Below are 16,854 nucleotides of genomic sequence, written 5' to 3' on the forward strand. Positions count from 1 at the left end.
AAGGCTAGCACCCTGGTGGATGGATCTTTCAAGTCTAGCTAGCTAGCGGCTGTAAGACAATACGCCGAGTTAGCCAACAGGCTCGTATCGAGCCTGGTGATTTTATTGCTTTGATTTGGTGATCTTATAACGTAGGCTACAACAGTATATAAAGAAGCAATCTAGCCTATCATACAATACGACTCGGTGACTGACAGACTCGTGGTTAATTCCAACATTGGCTATCGGTTACAGCTGAACTAAGTTGCATCGAAACTTGTACCTCAGACTTGTTATTGGACACTACAAACCCAACATTTGTTAGAGCTGAGATGCACCCAGTGACATTTTGATGAAGTGTTGGCTTTTTTAGGTTAAAACTAGATATAGTTCTATGCCACAAAAGCATGACAGAAATAAATTGGCATGATATTATTAACACAATCATAGCATTATTTTCACCCAAAAGATAACAGTATTATGATATATATCCAGAAATGAGTCAAATGAATAATGATTACCGAGAATCCGTGGCTATTAGTACTTCTGAAATACGATTCAAAGATGAAGGTGGTGGTGATGACAACCTAATTTGTTTGTTTATTTGGCTTGTTTCATGAGTGCAGGATGTAATCTTGCACATTTTCCGACTGCTTTTTGTAGTAGTGCAAATACCACAAATCTTATGCATTCAAAAATTCAAATATCAGAAGGCATGAAACGACTGGGTTCTTAGTGTCTTTCCATGGTAACAAATCATCGAAGGGGCTAGCTTCTTGGTTGAATAGAGCATAGCATACCCCCCCCCCCAAATCACAGAAGCAAATGCATTGGATTAATTCGTTGGACAGAGCATAGCTTACTCTAGAATAGAATCGAATAGAATTTGTGTCTTGATTAAACAGGGCATCTCTCTCTCTCTCTCCCCCCCCCCCTCTCTCTCTCTAAGAACAATGCATCTCTTTTTTCCTATATTGTACCACATTTCGTACTTCTGTACGCTAATCCGGAGTAGTTTATGCATATGTAATCGCGTTTGGTAGATCGATGATGCGACCAGATCCTTTCTTACCGCCGACCGACTGAGTCGCTAGCGGACTAAATTACAGGTTAACTAATGCCTAGTGATGGGTGATGCATAGTGAATCGGGGTTAAAAACTCTAATCCATCGGTTAAGGCAAGCATCATGCACTCTGCAGGCGTGCAGGACAAGCGCTGCAAGCCCCAAAGCCTGCTTGCACGTTACTTGATTCTTTGATTGATTCCATGAACCTTTTGGGAGCAACACAACACACGCGATGAAGCCAAATTAACACACGCGCATTGGGTGAACGGCCTCACGTGTCGTACACGCATAACCACGTACGTGCACGTGACGACTAACAGCTTTAGACTTGATGCATGTATCGGCGTGTTTGAAATCACCCAAACGAGTAGAGTGTTGAGTAACTGCAAATCGTATGGACACAGAGACGAGACGACCACAAATCACTCCGGTCGTATCCAGAGTATAGTAGAATACTTGCTGCTTCTTTTCTTGGTCTCTGGCTCTCCGCGGCGGCTACGGTGGCCTTCTACCAATCTGCGACGACGACAGCGCCGAAGGTACTCTTCAACCCGGACGTCTCCTCCTCTTCTGTTGAATACATTTGCTTCAGCCTTATTTCTTCTGGTTTTGATATGGACCGATCCATGATGTGCAGATGCTCTTCTTCAACTTGTGATCTTGAATGTTGATTGAGGCAAGCGAGGTGATGATGCTTTTGCTCCATCTGTTACCCCTTGATGTTCTCATGTTGCTATTCCATTCATTTTGGATTGTAATGCATTCGTGAGCTGTTGCTTCCACGAACTGAAAATGACCAGCTTTTGCTCATTCGGTGGTTCCTTCTCTGAAAACAATTTGTATCTTGTAGCTGTCTCATGTTCCTCCTCTATCTACAACCTTTTTTTGTATGACATTTGCTGCTTCTGATGATGTGAATTTATGATGTGCAGAACCGGATTCATCTTTGGTAGCTGTTGCAAAGGACGACTCCACAAATTGGATCTGGAGAGATGCTATTCAGGGTAGGTACCCTCCTTCTACTTCTGCTTTGGATAGCTAAAGTATGCACTGCATAAGTGCATATGCTCCCTGTGTATACTGCTACTTTCACCAGCCAGTCAGGTTGAAGTTTTGCTCCTTCTGCCTTCTGAAAACCATTTTGTTTGGATTGCAGAGTTTCAACCCAAGGGCAATGCTATAGCGGTGTGTTGATCTAGAGAAAACACAAATAAAGGTCGAGATATGGAGGTTGCTGCTGGGGCCATGGGCCCTGTCATCCGTAAGCTCGGTGAGCTGCTCGTCCGAGAATGCAATCTGAAGAAGCGAGTAAAGAAAGGCGTCCAATCGCTCCTAACAGAGCTGGAGATGATGCACGCCGTACTTCGCAAGGTTGGCGAGGTGCCACCGGACCAGCTCGAGGAGCCGGTCCGTATTTGGGCTGGCAAGGTGAGAGACCTCTCATGCGACATGGAAGATGCTGTTGACGACTTCATGGTGCGTGTGGATGAGGGTTCAAGCAGCAAGCCAACGGACATGAGGAGTCGAGTCAAAAAGTTCCTCAAGAAGACCACCACATTGTTTGGCAAGGGCAAAGCACTTCATCAAATCTGTGATGCCATCGAAGAAGCTCAGGATCTTGCCAAACAGTTGGCGGACCTGAGTAAAAGGTACGATGTTGACATGCGTAGCACTAGTAATGGTGCTACCATTGACCCTCGTGTGTTAGCTCTGCACAAAGATGTAGGGGAGCTTGTTGGCGTTGACCGCACAAGGGATGAGCTTATCAAAACACTGAATTCTGAGGGCGGGAGTTCTAAGGAGCAATGGAAGACAATCTCAATTGTTGGTGTTGGTGGGCTAGGCAAGACTACACTCACCAAAGCAATTTATGAGAAGATCAAAGCCCAATTTCAGTGTGCGGCTTTTGTCCCCGTAGGTCAGAACCCAGATATCAAGAAAGTTTTCAAGGACTTACTCTATGGCCTTGACAAAGTAAAGTTTCATGACATTCATAATGCAACAAAGGGTGCTAATCTACTCATTGAGGATATCAGTGAATTCCTTGTTGATAAGAGGTATGCATCACCTAGTGCTTATCCTTTTGTGTATATTTCGGAAATATGTGAAGTAGTGAGACGAATACTGAGTTTCATATCTTCATTTCCTTATTTGTTATACTTTTATACCTCTAGTAGTTTGTTCTTTTTTAGCAAATTCTACTTCTTTCTTTTTTTGCACATGCGCCTTATTTTTTAGTCATGTATACTTCTATGTAATTTCTGTTGCATTTAGTTTTTGCATGTATATCCTTACTGGTTATATAAGCCTATGGTTTGCTGTACTGCCTTACAGTTATCCTTGTAACAAAATTCAGTTGTGTATATATATGGGAAACTAATGCTATCAAAATGTTTTGCATAGGTACCTCATCGTAATCGACGATATATGGGAAGAAGACATATGGAAATATATAGAATGTGCTCTCTACAAAAATAAACTCCAGAGTCGGGTAATCACAACAACCCGTAGTGTGAGTGTGTCTGAAGCATGTCTCAATTCCACTAATGGCACAATTCATAGAATGAAACCTGTTTCTGATGAAGACTCGCAAATACTCTTCCATAGAAGAATATTTCAAAGCGAGGAGAAATGTCCAGAAGATTTGCAGATAGTATCAAGAGATATATTGAGAAAATGTGGTGGTGTACCATTAGCCATCATTACAATAGCTAGTCTTCTGGTTAGTGGCCATAGGATAAAGCAAAAAGAGGAATGGATGCATGTGCACAATTCGATGGGACGTGGAGTTACACAAGGTGGTGTTGTGAAGGACATGAAGAGGATATTATCACTCAGCTATTATGATTTGCCTCTTTATCTGAAGCCTTGTTTATTATATCTAAGCATCTTTCCTGAAGACTTTGAGATTGAGAGAGAGTGGTTGATATGGAGGTGGCTTGCCGAAGGTTTTATCCAGTGTGTCAAAAAAGAAACCAGGCTATTTGAGATTGGAGAGAGCTACTTTAACGAGCTCATGAATAGGAGCTTGATCCAGCCAGCAGAAATCGATAGGGAAGGAACGGTAGTAACTTTCCGTATACATGATATGGTGCTTGATCTTATCTGCTCACTGTCAAGTGAAGAGAATTTTATCTCCATATTGGATAATGCTGAGTGGCATGCACCTAACCTGCAAAGGAAATTTCGCAGGCTATCACTTCATAATATCAAGGGAAAGGTTCAGAACAGTCAGTTTGATAGGACGTGCCTGTCAAAAGTGAGGACCTTTGCTGTTTTTTCTCCTGTTGCTTGTGATTGGTTGCCATATCTCTCAAGCTTCCAATTTTTACGCGTGCTGGATCTTGGAAATTGTGGCAGCCGGGAAGGTAGCTCTGGTATCAGCCTCAAGTATGTAGGGAATTTAATTCACCTAAGGTACCTAGGGATAAAGAATACTGATGTTCAGGAACTCCCATTGGACATAGGCAAATTGCAGCTTTTGCAAACATTGGATACAAGAGGCACTAGGATACAAAAATTACCTGCAAGTGTTGTTCAGCTCAGAAATTTGATATGCCTATACGTGGACTTGGTGCTGCCAAGAGGAATGGGGAACTTGACGTCCCTCGAAGTGCTGGACAGTGTAAAATTATCCTGGTCTCCTCACATTGTAAAAGAGCTGAGCCATCTGACAGAGCTTAGGACATTCAGTATTAACTGTGCTAACATGGACGGGGATTGGATTGATATACTAATCAAGTCTCTAGGCAACCTGCAGAAATTGCATAATCTGCGTATTCTTTATGGTGGCAGATTGATAGATCGCATGCGTGAAAGCTGGGTGCCCCCTCCACACCTCCGTAGTTTTGGGTCACATAGTTTCTTTGAAATTGGATGGTTCTCGATACTTCCAAATTGGGTTAACTCAAAGTCACTTCCCCACCTCTCCACCCTGAAAATAGAAGTGCAAGAACTTCAACGGAATGACATTCAGATCATCGGGATGCTGCCTGCTCTTCGGTCTCTGCAGCTGCGTGCAAGTTGCGTGATGGGAATGTTGGTTGTGAGGGCCGATGCATTTCCATCCGCGAGATACTGCTCATTCTATGGGTTTCTGACTTCGCCGTGCCTTTTTCCGCCTGGAGCTATGCCAAGGGTTCAGCGCCTTGGGTTCGAGGACACTGTAGAGTCGATCGCGAGTGGTGAGGTTGACTGCAGCATGGGGCACCTCCCTTCTCTCGAGCATGTTCAGGTTTTTCTGGAGCGTGAGAATTCCAGCGATGAAGACATGGAGACAGCCAAGGCTTTGCTGAGGCGCGCAGCAGAAACCCATCCAAAACGTCCCACCATTCAAATCCAGGACTGTATTTGAATGCTGACATGCCTTTGCCGCCAGTAAGGTATGGTATATACTCATCTGAGCAACCATGAATTGTCTTTTCCTGAATATATATGCTCATTACCACACTGTTTGATTTATCACTCTTACTTCCCCAATTTCAGGGCTTCAACACAATCCCGGAGTCAGGTGCTAGTAATTCCATCAGTTGTCGTGGATGCTGTTCCAACATTTCGGTAGGCAACAAACAATTCACTGTGCCGTTGCAGTCACCAACAACTTACTGTACCACCACAACTCCCAATAAACGAAAGCTAATTCCCTCCAACATATGTTCGGATTCTGTCCTTTGCTAAACGGAGGCTTTGGCGTGATTGCTCATGATGAACTGTTTATTTCTCCTGCATTTGCTTTCAGAAACACAACACCTCCTTTCCTTTATTCAGTCAAGACTCGTACAATAAAGGCTTGCATTCAGTTGGCATTATTTTTAGCAGTATTTGATTGTTTAAATACAACCTTGCTTTGTTTTTACTGCCTTATTAATTAAGAGTTGATTGAACTCCTGTTGGCTTGTTTTTCTTTGGTGGGCACTTATTCAGTGAAGGCTCGTAGAATGAAAGGCAGTTTGGTTGAATTCCTGTTGTAGCTCCAGAAGGCGTATGACTGCCTTGATTGGTCGTTCCTTAGGCTCGTCATGGCCAAAGATTTGGATTTCGGCCGGAATTTTACAATTTCGTCCGAAATTCGTATATACCGGTTAGGCCCGGTATAAAAAGTATCCGGTTAAATATTTCGGCCTGTTTTAAACCTCCAGCCCAGCCAAGGTCCAAAATAGCCCACGTATACCTGCCTGTGGTATAAAAACACCAACGAAAGCAGCGCAAACCCTAAATTTCATTTTTCCTCTATCCACTCCTGTGTGACGGCTGCAGGGAACGAAAGCCGGAGGTGGCGAGACAGCGGCAGCGCCGCCTCCGCGCAGCCTCCTCCTCCCTCACCACTCCACTCCCTCAAGCACTCCTCCTCGTTCTTCTTGTTTCAATGGAGGTCATGCCCTGGGCTGCGCCCTTGGACGCGGCGACCCAGTCGACGGCGGCAACAACGTGGACCGCTGCCATCTGAACGTATGAGCTCGAGTCTATGGTACTCCACCGTATATGGTGAGTGCTAGCTAGCTGTGCATGAGTAGCACCAACAACACGTTAGCTGTGAGCAGTAGTATTGCCCGCATGCTAATATATGAAGGGTCGTTCAGGGTTAAAGTTTGTTCTGCTTAATTTAATTACAAGATTTTCTTTAAATTTCGGCCATTTTTCGTTGAATTTTCGGCCAATTTTCGTTCTAGATTTCAAAGTTTGATTTGTGCTTTTCGTCCGAAATTTTCCGAAAAAATACCGAAATCCCGAATTTCGGCCATTTCGCCCAGGAGCGGTAAAAAACTAAAAACGAAATCCAAAATCTTGGTCATGGCTCGACGCGGCTTCGATGAGAGGTGGTACTCCTGGGTCATGCAGCTGGTGAGATCCGGGAGCACTGTGATCAACGTAAATGGGGAGATTGGCCCTTACTTTCATGCTTTCAGAGGGGTCAAACAGGGGGACCCCCTCTCCCCCTGCTGTTCAACTTGGCGATGGACGCGTTCGCTGGCATCCTGGATAAGGCCAGGCTTGCCAGCCACCTAAAGGGTGTGGTGGATCACCTCATCCCGGATGGGGGTTTACCCACTTAGAGTACGCGGATGACACCATGCTTATGGTAGCAGGCTCGGATGCGGACATTGCTCATCTTAAGTTCCTTCTCCTCTGCTTTGAGAAAATGTCGGGTCTGAAGATTAACTTTGATAAGAGCGAGGTCGTGATTCTTGGCTTTTCGGAGGAGGAAAAACTCAGGCTTGCGGACAACCTTAACTGTAGGCTGACCTCCTTCCCCGTTTCCTACTTGGGAATGTCGTTGGCTGAGTCAAGGATCTTAGTGAGTGGGTTCGACCCGCTTGTGAGTCGGGTCGCTTCCCGTGCGGAGCCTTGGTGCGGTCGGTTCACCTCCAAGGGCAGCAAGACCGTCCTTATTGGCTCCAACCTGTCCAGTCTCCCTATGTACATGATGGGGATGTACATCCTGCCAGAAAGTGTTCATAGCTCCTTCGACAAGGAGCTGGTGAGATTCTTCTGGCAGGCGGGTAATGGCCGGCCTAAATACCACATGGTGAAGTGGGCCTATATGTGCCTCCCAAAGGATCGGGGCGAGCTGGGCATTCTGGCTTCTCGCCGTATGAACGTCGCCCTCATGCTCCGCTGGGTGTGGCGGATCTCTCGGGGCGATGGGGGGTTGTGGTTGCGTCTCATCGAGGCCAAATATCTGCAGGGTTCTCCCCTCTTGGCTTGTTCGTGCTCAGCTGGCTCCCAGTTCTGGAAGTCCATCCAAGCCATCAAGGAAGAGATTAGGGCGGGTCTGCGATTCTCGGTGAACAATGGGGCTGGGACGCAGTTCTGGTTGGACCCATGGTTTGGGGATGCCCCGCTCCGCCTGCGCTTCCCTAGTCTTTTTGCGATTTGTGCAGCTCCGAATATCCTTGTCTCCGAGGCGGCAAGGGTAGACGGATGGCACTTCGACATTCGCCGCTCTTTCGGTCCTGTCGAGGTTCACGAGTGGGACTCCCTGTGGGAAATAGTCCCCCTTCCGCTCTCCTCGGAGCCGGACGTGGTGTCCTGGAGCCTCTCCCCTTCGGGAGAATTGTCCGTTAGCTCGGCCTATCAGACCCTCTGTCGTCATCCGGTTCTTCCGTGGCTCACCCCGCTATGGAAGGCCCCGATGCCCCTGAAGATCAAGATCTTTGTTTGGCAGCTTCTCCGGGACCGCCTGCCGTCGGGGACCGAGGTGCTGAAACGCCATGGTCCGGGCAACGACATTTGCCCCCTCTGCCACGTCTCGGAAATGGGCTCGCGTATTATTTTCTCGTGCGTAGCTGCTCATGCGCTTTGGTCATATGTGTGTGAGGCTCTGGGCCCGGATTGGGCGGCCCTCGACCTTGCAGATTTCCTGTAGGTTAGGGCCACTCAAGCTGGCCGTAAGGGCTGCCTTTTCTGGCTTATTTTTACGGCGATGGCATGGTCGCTCTGGACTACGCGTAACAAGATGGTGATTGAGCAGGTGTTCTCACGCGTGCGTCTGACTCGTTTTTCAAATTTCTTGCCTTCTTGCAGCTCTGACATTCGCTCGCTAGACCCCGAGATCGGGACCGGCTTCAGCTCACTCTGGATGCCTTGCTGACGACTGCCCGTCGGCTCTCCCGTGCTCCGGCCTCCTAGCTGGTCTCAGTGGCGGCCTCGTTTTTTGTTTTTTGAGGTGGCTTTGTTTCACCGCTTGTCTATGGGCCTGTTAGTGCTGCGGCCCCAGCCACTTGTTCTTTTTTCTTTTCTTTTTCTGCTTCTTTTAGGCTCATCTGGCTATGGTAACTTGCTGGTCTGTAATCGGGATATTGTATGGTTGTGCTTTATCTATAAAACAGGGCGAAAGCCTATTTTGAGAGAGCTGCAGATTTGCTTCATCATGTTCGTTCAGCTTCCTCTAATGCTGCAACTCCTGTTTTGGTCGAACTATAAACGCCCAACCCGGCGCCCACAAAAAACTTATTTACAGCGCGTCCAATCTAAAATTTAGCGCGCCGTCGAACGCTGGCTCGAGCGGAATCCCAAAAATTAGAGCGCTTGGGGCACTTCAGTGGAAGCCCAACAATGAGGCGCGCCGGGGGCAAAATTCAGCATATTTTCCATCACATTTTTTATCACACAGGATAAGAACGATACATAAAACATAGTTGCATATATAGTTTAGATAGTTAAAAAAACTACATAGCATAGCATAGATATAGATTAAAAAAGCCGATAAAAAACTACTCATCGTCGTCGTCGAACTCCGACGCGCTGGTGTCCGATTCCTCCGTCGTGATGAAGGCGTTACACCAGCGTTCATCGTCGAAGGACCAAGTCGACTCTTCCTTCAGCTCTATCTGGAAGAGTGTGGCTTGCTTCCGCGTACGCCTATCTGCACGATAGGCGTCTTGCTCCGTCCTCTTCTCCGTCCTCCTTTGCGAGAAGAATTGGCGTTCACCGAGGACGTCCTGCGGGAACTGTCGACGCCATGCCTCCATGGCATGCTCATCCATCTCAGCAATGCTGAGACGATGCTCCCGCCTCCGGTTCCGGCGACAGTCCTCGTCGGTGACTACCTGTGGACGAGGCGCAAAGTTCTGCGCCAAATCCATCATCGTCACCTCGGGGAAGTTCATCTCCCTTCGAGGCCTGTTCAAGCGGCACGCCGCCCCGTCGTACGTGTCGGGGCTTCCTCGGCGGTGTTGAACGTGTCGAGGCCGAGGCGCATCTCTCCGGATCGGATCTTCGAATAGAACGTGCCGGATGGGCGCGCACGGATGCCGCGGTAGCCAGAAGTTCCACGGCGGTGCAACGTCATGTTGGCGCGGCGGCGGCGGGGAAAGAAATGAGGCAGAGGGGCGCGTGGCGAGGAGAGGGAGGGCGTGTGGCGGGGCAGGGGCGAGTGAGGGTGCGTGTGGCGAGCACTGCGTTTTATTGGCGCGCTGGACGCCGCGCACCAAATCTAGCGTGCGCCCGCCCGCCTTTTCCCGCGCGCGCAAACATTTCCCCCACGCACGAGTTTGCCGCGTCCGCAAGAGCGCGCGAAATCGTCCCGCGCGCGTTAAAATGGAGTTTTAGTGCACGAGCGCGTTTTTTTGGCACGGCCGTTGGAGATGCTCTTAGGTATGAGGAACTGACATTACAGGGGGGGCAAGGGGCTAGTACATATACATGTGGTAAAAGGCAAGAAACCCCTCATACAATGGTGATACAAAGTAAAAGGACTATACACATCTAACACACACCCTCAAACTCATGATGGGTCAACAACACTGAGTTTGAAAAGAAAGAACCCTTGATGCACTCGACTTTGTGCCTTCATTGGTCCCATTAGAGTAAAAATATTAAGTGGATGAAAAGATACTAAAAATCTATTACTTTTTTAGATGAAAAGTGGAAATATTACATGGCATATATGTTAATGTGCGCAAGAGGATACATTGACTGGATTGAGGAGTATCAGTAGAGTTAGCATGAAGATAGTTTGAGAAAATATATGACCTAATACTATAACAGTTAACAATATAATATAATTGAAACCCTACAAATTTGTAGCAAGCATTAATGATCCTCACACTATATATGCTTGCTACAAAATCTCTATTATCGGCAACGTAACGAAAACCTTAAGCTACTAAAATTATTTTTGGACGTGTGATTTGGCACTATTGATTACCCAAACAAAGGCATTAGGCTATGCTCGCAAATAAAATTACTATTTTATAAAATCCAATTATGACTAAGAATAAAGTAAGATTAATCTATATGGCCACAGGTGGAACAACAACTCATCGGCCTACTCGAGAGAATATATAGGACACCTAACTAACGAATGTGGAAATTGCTGGTTAATATGGTTGGTGTTCTTGAAGCTTGATGCCGGACTGTGTAAACATGTTATTTCAAAGACATATCATTAGTTATTTTTTAAATAATTTTTTTTATCTATGAGCAATCTAATCATAAATAATAAATATTGAAGTTAAACATTAAAAATGTACCATTGCTTAAAACATTGTGTATTGTACAACAAAAGTTGTAAAAGGAGTGTAAGTTATGTGCAAAACATAAAAATTAATTAATTAACATTTTTATGCAATGAATATGTAGCCCTCGCATTCGCGAGGTCCACCCTACTAGTTTTAACTAAAGATAACGTCATCAAACGTAACTGACATGAAAGCACGAAGTGTGTATTTTGTCCTCAAGAAAAGACAATAAGTGTTTTATTCTTCAATTGCAAGTTCGCACGCTCTATCTAATCAGCTATCCAAATGACTTTCAACTTGTATCCATCCACTTCCGTTGCCAATGTTTTTGGCAATTGGGTTAAATGGGATAGATAATAAGTTTAGAACCATTTTTTGGGTAGGAGCGCTTGCCGTTATATAGTCGCTTTGGTTGAGTAGAAATGACAAGGTTTTTAATGATAAAAAATTTCTCTCGTTTGCACTTTCTCTTCCGATGCACAAGTATTCTCCGCTCGTGGTCCACCTTACAACGGACGGAGTTTCGAAGCCTTTTTACGGAGACTTGTATGTGACAGGTGGTGAGGGATATTTTTGTACCACATGGGTGGCAGCTTGATCCCCGGATTGGGCCTTGCTATCCCACAGACAACAGCGCCAGAAATTGACACGTTGACAGAGGTTGGGCTTGCGTTGGTTCTTCCCTTGAAGAGGAAAGGGTGATGCAACACAGGAGCAGTAAGTATTTCCCTCAGTTTGAGAACCAAGGTATCAATCCAGAAGGAGGGTCTCGTCAAGTCTAGAGTACCTGCGCAAACACAAACAAGCTTGCACCCAACGCTTCAAAGGGATTGTCAATCCCTTCAAGATTGTTTGCAAAGTGAGATCTGAAGGCGGAAAGTGCAATGAAGTAAAAAAGTCTAAGGCTGAAAATATGGTGTGGAGTAGACCCTGGGGGCCATAGTGTTCACTAGAGGCTTCTCTCAAAATAGCAAGTATTACGATGGGTGAACAAATTACTGTCGAGCAATTGATAGAACCGCGCAAAGTCATGACGATATCTAAGGCAATGATCATGCATATAGGCATCATGTCCGAGACAAGTAGACCGATACTTTCTGCATCTACTACTATTACTCCACACATCGACCGCGCTATCCAGCATGCATCTAGTGTATTGAGTTCATGACGAACAGAGTACCGCTTTAAGCAAGATGACATGATGTAGAGGGATAATCTCAAACCAATGATGAAAACCCCATCTTTTTACCCTTGATGGCAACAACACGATGCGTGCCTCGCTACCCCTTCTGTCACTGGGTGAGGTCACCGCACGGTATGAACCCAAAACCAAGCACTTCTCCCATTGCAAGAATCATAGATCTAGTTGGCCAGACAAAACTCACAACTCGAAGAGAATTACAAGGATATGAAATCATGCATAAGAGAGATCAGAAGACACTGAAATAAGATTCATAGATGATCTGATCATAAATCCACAATTCATCGGATCTCGACAAACACACCGCAATAGAAGATTACATTGGATAGATCTCCATGAAGATCATGGAGAACTTTGTATTGAAGATCCAAGAGAGAGAAGAAGCCATCTAGCTACTAGCTATGGACCCGTAGGTCTATGGTGAACTACTCACGCATCATCGGAGAGGTCATGGTGTTGATGAAGAAGCCCTCCGTGTCCGAATCCCCCCTCCGGCAGGGCATCAGGACGTGCCCCAGATGGGATCTTGCGGAAACAGAAGCTTGCGGCGGCGGAAAAGCGAATGCGATGATCTCCTGATTTTTTTCTGGATTTTATGAGAATATATAGGCGAAAGACCTAGGTCAGGGGACGTCCAGGGGGCCCACAAGCCTGGATGGCGCTGCCCCCCCTGGCCGCAGGGTGGGGGCTTGCGGGGCCCCTGGGGCTCCCCTGCCTTGGGTCCCAAGTTACCCAATCTTCTTCCGTTTCAAAAAAAAATCTTTTCGGGGATTTTCTTCCATTTGGACTCCGTTTCAAAATCTCCTCTGAAAGGGGTCAAAAACATGGAAAAAACAGGAACTGACACTTGACACTGAGTTAATATGTTAGTCTCAAAAAATATATAAAAGGCATGCAAAATATCCAAAATTTGACAAGATAATAGCATGAAACCATCAAAAATTATAGATACGTTGGAGACATATCAGGCCTCCGTAGGCAACGATGATTTATGTCTATATGATTGTATTACGTCTCCCGCTGTTTTCAGTTACCGTACTTTTAGTATGTGATTGTGTACATTTTAATTATGCAGAGGTCGGTTGTAATGCTTAAATCTTTTAAGTAATAAAAAACCTTTATCAAAAACTACGTGCTCACATGCAGAAGGAGAGAGTTCAATCTGAATTAGGAGCTACCTGACTGCTCTGAGTCGCAAGAAGGAAGGGCTGCATGTTATATTTAACAGCAAAAGTATTAGGAAACAAAAATTTAAACTAAGGATTTTTTTTTGGAAAAAACATATGTACGTGAGAAAAATCAGGAAAACTATAAAATGGGAAAAGTAAAAATATAGATTGAAAAGAGAATATTCTAGAGAAGACTAGAAACCACGAATAGCATAAATATTGTAGAAATAATAGGGTAAGTAAAGACTTATGAGAAAAAAAATGGGAATAAATTTTAAGCTTTAAATACAGTAGCTAATATTCGATGAATTTCGTACATTATAAATACTAGTACAATGCCCGTGTGTTGTCACGACGGTATAATATAAATATTGTACTGGTTCAATATTAATTGTATGAAACATAGTAAAAATGTCGTGCGTTGCACCGGTTAGATTATTGATTTGTAGACCATTAATTTTGTACTTGAAATAGCTCTCATAATAGAGAAAGAGAAGATGCTGATGTCCTTACATTTTTTAGTCAGTTTGACCTTTCTTGTTAATCCGGAAATGAAGCATTAATTGCTGGATCATCACCAATGAAGAACACCCCTCGGCAACAGAAAATGATGATTACAAACTAATTGCAGGCACACTGTTATAAAATCATCATAATATGTTTGAAATGGCTCTCATAATAGAGAAAAAGAAGATGCTGATGTCCTTACATTTTTTAGTCGGTTTGAACTTTCTTGTTAATCCGGAAATGAAGATCATCAACAATGGAGAACACCCCTCGGCAACAGATAATGATGATTACAAACTAATTGCAGGCACACTGTTATAAAATCATCATAATATGCAATATCAAAACTATATTTAAAACGTTTGAAGGAGGTACCCTTGATGGCACAAATTTGCAGCAGTAGAACATGTGAGAGCCATTCACCCACTGGAAAGCTATGCATAATCTAATTTCATCGTTTGTTGACATTCTCACAAATAGCTCATGTGCACAATCTCAGTCAAAAAGTACATTGGAAGTTGGAAGTAGGAAGCAGGGTAGGTGACCTGTGTGGAGGAGTTGGGGAATATCAACAATGAGCTCGTCGTTATTGTGGAATATGTTGATCATAAGAAGTCAACTGCAGATCAGACCCATGCAGATGTACATTGTCTGTATTTTTCAAATAGTACTGCATCATTCTTGCACGCAGGGAAATAAGGATGTTTCATTTGAAATAACATGTGAATTCATAACTTGGGTATGTGGGTACCATCGAGAAAGCTTTACTGGTCATGAAAGTACCAATTTCCCCTACGATCCTCTCTCTAATATCAACAAAAACAGGCAACGGATCCTGAATACCTCTCCCTCCAGTGTGGAGTGGGTCTGAAGCTCACCATATAGTTTTACTTGATCCGTATGCAATCTGCATATCCTGCGATAAATTCATCACGCCATCCATCAGCGATTTGCGTTTGAATGATGTGACTGTCACCCACAAACAAGAGACCATCTATTAAAAAAAAGAGTCCAAACTATTGAAAAGGAAAAGAGTCCAGCGAACACTCACGAAGCACCAACCTGTAGCGACATGCACAACGAGCCCTCGCAGGAGTTCAAACCCGAGTGAGTCGAGCCAGTCACCCCCCGCCAGCAATTTGTAGCAGTAGGAACCTCCTCCCCCATCCCGCCGGTGAGCCAGCTCCTCCCCGCGCTTCTCCCTCCCCTTGTACTCCCGTTCTCTCGCCACAGGGGCGGCGGTGCAAACGGCGGTGGTGACGAAGGCATAGGGAGGCCACGCGTACGGCGGTGGCGGCGGAGGCATAGGGAGGCGACACGGACGGTGATGGCGGCGGATGACGTCGGTGGCGGTGGAGGCACGGGGAGGCGGCGCGGGCGTTGGTGGTGGCGTTGGCAAAGGGCGGCGGCGCAGATGACAATGGGAGCGAAGGCAAAGGGCAGCGCAAGTTGCCGGGAGCGAAGTGCTGGGGTGCGGCGGCGGAGGTTACCCTAGCGCCGCGGTGTATCTCGTTCTCGTGCGGGAGAGAGAGGCTCCATGGAATCGGTATTCTTTCACTTGGATATGAGTGCGGGTTCATTACTGAAAAATAGAAGGGTTTATTTATAAAAGCAATGCGACGACGGACGACAGAAGCACTCCGTGCTTTAGTATTAGGGAAAGATATGTGTCTATGTGGCGTCATTATCGTCTCGATGGCAACATCGAGGTACAACCCCCTCTGCTTCCCCATGTCCTATGTGCCCCGATGGAACCCCTAGTTCCTTGCAGCGTTTTGATTTTCGGTTTGACAATTTTTTTCACCCTAGGCCGAGATGGACGAATATCGGTCATTTTCAAATTTTTCGACCGAAATTTGACTGAAGTTTGACTAAAATTTGACCAAAATTCATCAAATTTGACCAATTTCGACGGAAAGATAGATCTCGCCCCAGGCCCAGATGGCCAAAATTCGGCCAAAATCCATTTTCTTCGGCCGAATTTCAAAACACAGGTTCCTGATGAATGGGCGGCATCGTTACTGCTTGGAGGCGTGGTCTTGGGCACTTGATTGGGAGGGGGGCAACCTTGGTTGGGTACTGGTGGCGTCCTGGATGTTCACCTCGCTCGGACTGTTTTGGGAAAACCCCCTTAGATTTACAGGTTTATAAGAATGTTTGGATGAATGTCGTTCAGTTTATATGAAATTCGCCAGGTTTGTCCGAGTTTCGTTCTATTGATTTGTTAAGTGTTTGAGATATATATGTAAATCGGATTGTGTGGCGATCTTCCGTACGTATCCTCGTTTGCGGACAGCTGGTTCCTGTTCATGGACGGATACTTAGGAAATTTGCGAGTCGCCCATATGCCGTAATCGATCGATGATGCGACCAGATCCGTCTGTACCGTCGACCGACTCTGAGTTGCTAGCTGGCTGATTTTCAAGTTTAATAAGTAGCGCCTGGTGATGGATGATGCATGGTGAATCGGGTCAGAAACTCAGAAGTAGTGCGCTAATCCGTTGGTTAAGAAAAAGCTAGCATCTTATGTACTTCCTCAGAAGTAGTGCGCTAATTAATCCGTTGGTTAAGAAAAAGCATCTCATGTACTTGGGCGTGCACGAGCAGGACAAGCGCTGCAAGCCCCAATGGATGCATGCACCTTTTGGGAGCAACGCAACGACACACGATGAAGCCTATACGCCAGCCACCCACCTAGACGAGTAGAGTAAAAATGTACGTACGTATATATATACTCCGGTCCGGCCGACAAGATGCACCGTACACGCCTAACCACGTACGAGCACGTGATGACTTGCACTACTATGATTGATGACTCGATCGACGCATGCAGGAGCGCACGTACGGCACGGCATCACGTGCGTTAGTTCATGTGTGTTGGAAATCACCAACCCGTCCACAAACGACTGTGGAGCGTGTTGTGTGACTGCAGACGAGACGACCACAAGTCACTCCGGCCGTATCCACAT

At 45.7% G+C, this 16,854-nt stretch overlaps 1 protein-coding gene across 1 annotated transcript; it reads left to right on the plus strand.

Annotated features, from left to right (window-relative positions):
- The first annotated feature begins 1,778 nt into the window (after positions 1 to 1,778).
- Positions 1,779 to 5,872, plus strand: LOC123413081 (disease resistance protein RGA5-like). The gene is made up of 4 exons (XM_045106028.1): positions 1,779 to 2,050; positions 2,203 to 3,103; positions 3,450 to 5,428; positions 5,532 to 5,872. Exons 2-3 carry the CDS (start codon positions 2,271 to 2,273, stop codon positions 5,398 to 5,400), a joined length of 2,784 nt encoding a protein of 927 aa, XP_044961963.1. The 5' UTR covers positions 1,779 to 2,050; positions 2,203 to 2,270; the 3' UTR covers positions 5,401 to 5,428; positions 5,532 to 5,872.
- The last annotated feature ends 10,982 nt before the right edge of the window (positions 5,873 to 16,854 follow it).

The sequence above is a fragment of the Hordeum vulgare genome, chromosome 7H (assembly GCF_904849725.1).
Source record: "Hordeum vulgare subsp. vulgare chromosome 7H, MorexV3_pseudomolecules_assembly, whole genome shotgun sequence".
Taxonomy (NCBI): domain Eukaryota; kingdom Viridiplantae; phylum Streptophyta; class Magnoliopsida; order Poales; family Poaceae; genus Hordeum; species Hordeum vulgare.

Excerpts from the sequence above, each read along its gene's own strand:
- LOC123413081 (XM_045106028.1), top strand. The coding sequence starts at position 2,271 with ATGGAGGTTGCTGCTGGGGCCATGGGCCCTGTCATCCGTAAGCTCGGT. Across the intron at positions 3,104-3,449 it reads GAATTCCTTGTTGATAAGAG|GTACCTCATCGTAATCGACG; the intron begins GTATGCATCACC and ends TGTTTTGCATAG.